This window comes from Nanorana parkeri, unplaced genomic scaffold (genome assembly GCF_000935625.1).
Source record: "Nanorana parkeri isolate BGI_ZX_2015 unplaced genomic scaffold, ASM93562v1 scaffold3309, whole genome shotgun sequence".
Taxonomy (NCBI): domain Eukaryota; kingdom Metazoa; phylum Chordata; class Amphibia; order Anura; family Dicroglossidae; genus Nanorana; species Nanorana parkeri.
The window spans coordinates 25,110-27,322 of NW_017309577.1; the positions used below are offsets into that span (position 1 = coordinate 25,110).

The 2,213-nt window shown below is 54.0% G+C and overlaps 1 protein-coding gene across 1 annotated transcript in view; it reads right to left on the minus strand.

The window, feature by feature from the left end:
* HDX (highly divergent homeobox) overlaps positions 1 to 2,213 on the minus strand; it is a 38,610-nt gene that overhangs the window by 17,140 nt on the left and 19,257 nt on the right. Inside the window, exon 3 of the mRNA XM_018574876.1 lies at positions 1 to 135. This exon is cut by the window's left edge and continues 4 nt beyond it. Within this exon, the coding sequence (XP_018430378.1) occupies positions 1 to 135 (135 nt within the window). The remainder of the gene's footprint in view (positions 136 to 2,213) is intronic.

Sequence of the window (2,213 nt, forward strand, 5' to 3'; positions counted from 1 at the left end):
GCAGTCCACATTCAGCTCTGAAGCCACGGCCTCTATCTTCTCTCGGCACACGGAGCCCAGGCTGGTCATGCCGTTGTCCCAGTACTTCTTCAGGGTTGCCAGGTCATGGTCACTGAACTGAGTTCGATCCTGGAGCTGTCCAGACAGAAAGAGAGAAACATAGGGGGGGGGGGGTCATTCTCCATTTATTGTACCAACACCCCCGTCCCCGCCCTGCCCCCCAACTCTCCCATTCACCAATGGTATATCTGGCCAACGCTGTTCAGCTGACACCTGCCGTGGAGGCCGTGGAGGCTGCCATTTCCCGTCCTCTCCTCCCGATGACGCTGGTTCTCCTGGCTGTCATGATCATCCTGTGACTTCAATACTTCCTGAGTATTGACCCAGAACGAGTATGCAGATTAGGATCTCTGATTTCACTGCCTGCATGCTTGTTCCGGAGGGTGACATAACAGCCAGGTACGTGTCATTAGTGCCGGCCTCGTATTTCCCTCCCAGGACACGAGGTCAATATTACATCACGCGGCCGCAGACGGCTCATTGCAATGCACATCTGGCAATCCGAACCACAGAGGAGAGGAATCCCACTGACATCACCCGGGAATTCCCCCCAGTGTCCTCCGCTCCATGCGTGATGTCAGCGCATTCCTCCCGGAGGGAACTCCAGCGTGTTTTCTGTCACCGGATACCAATCAGCAACGCGCAGGAAGTGCAACCTAATGCAAGTCCAGCAGCAATGGTCTGGAGGAAAGCAAAACAACCTCCCCCCTCCAGGGTAACTATTACCAGTCTTCTATCTGACCTCCATCCTCCTTCAGTCTTCTATCTGACCTCCGTCCTCCCCTTCAGTCTTCTATCTGACCTCCGTCCTTCCCTTCAGTCTTCTATCTGACCTCCGTCCTTCCCTTCAGTCTTCTATCTGACCTCCGTCCTTCCCTTCAGTCTTCTATCTGACCTCCGTCCTTCCCTTCAGTCTTCTATCTGACCTCCGTCCTTCCCTTCAGTCTTCTATCTGACCTCCGTCCTTCCCTTCAGTCTTCTATCTGACCTCCGTCCTTCCCTTCAGTCTTCTATCTGACCTCCGTCCTTCCCTTCAGTCTTCTATCTGACCTCCGTCCTTCCCTTCAGTCTTCTATCTGACCTCCGTCCTTCCCTTCAGTCTTCTATCTGACCTCCGTCCTTCCCTTCAGTCTTCTATCTGACCTCCGTCCTTCCCTTCAGTCTTCTATCTGACCTCCGTCCTTCCCTTCAGTCTTCTATCTGACCTCCGTCCTTCCCTTCAGTCTTCTATCTGACCTCCGTCCTTCCCTTCAGTCTTCTATCTGACCTCCGTCCTTCCCTTCAGTCTTCTATCTGACCTCCGTCCTTCCCTTCAGTCTTATATCTGACCTCCGTCCTCCCCTTCAGTCTTCTATCTGACCTCCGTCCTCCCCTTCAGTCTTATATCTGACCTCCGTCCTTCCCTTCAGTCTTCTATCTGACCTCCGTCCTTCCCTTCAGTCTTCTATCTGACCTCCGTCCTTCCCTTCAGTCTTCTATCTGACCTCCGTCCTCCCCTTCAGTCTTCTATCTGACCTCTGTCCTTCATCATCTAGCTCCATCCTGACGGTGCCCGGCCCCGCTCCTTTCATTAATTGGATTTCAGTTCTGTCAATCATGGAGGCCCAGCATCACATGTGGGCGTTACCTAGGGCGGTCTGCTGTTGGACTTGCCACCACAGGTCAACTGCACCACAACCTTATCTACAATGCACAAACAAAAGTGGGCAATGGGACTTTTCAGGTGGATCCACCTCATCATTCCCTCCGGGGGATGTGTGGACTCGCGGTGCCAATACTAAAGTCTGGTGCTTCTCACCCTATGGGATCTGTTGGAAAAATCTAGGACTAGTTTGTGGAAATCGCTTAAAGGAGAAGTCTGAGGTCAGTGTTTTTCCCCGTAGTTCTCCTAAGGGTAACGGGAGGACATATACTAACCTCCTCCCGTCACCCTAGGCTCAGTATATAGGGAGCTACAGCTCGCGGTATACTGAGACGCCGCGGCCGGGACGGATCCCAACATCGATGTCGAGATCCGCCCAGCTGCGTGAGTGACAGCTGGCTCCGCCTATCTAGAGGCAGAGCCAGCTGTACCGGCTCCTCCCCCGTCCGTTCCGCCAGTCAGCGCTTGAGGATCGGAGCGGGGAGGGGGGAATCCCTGCAGGGAGCCGTGA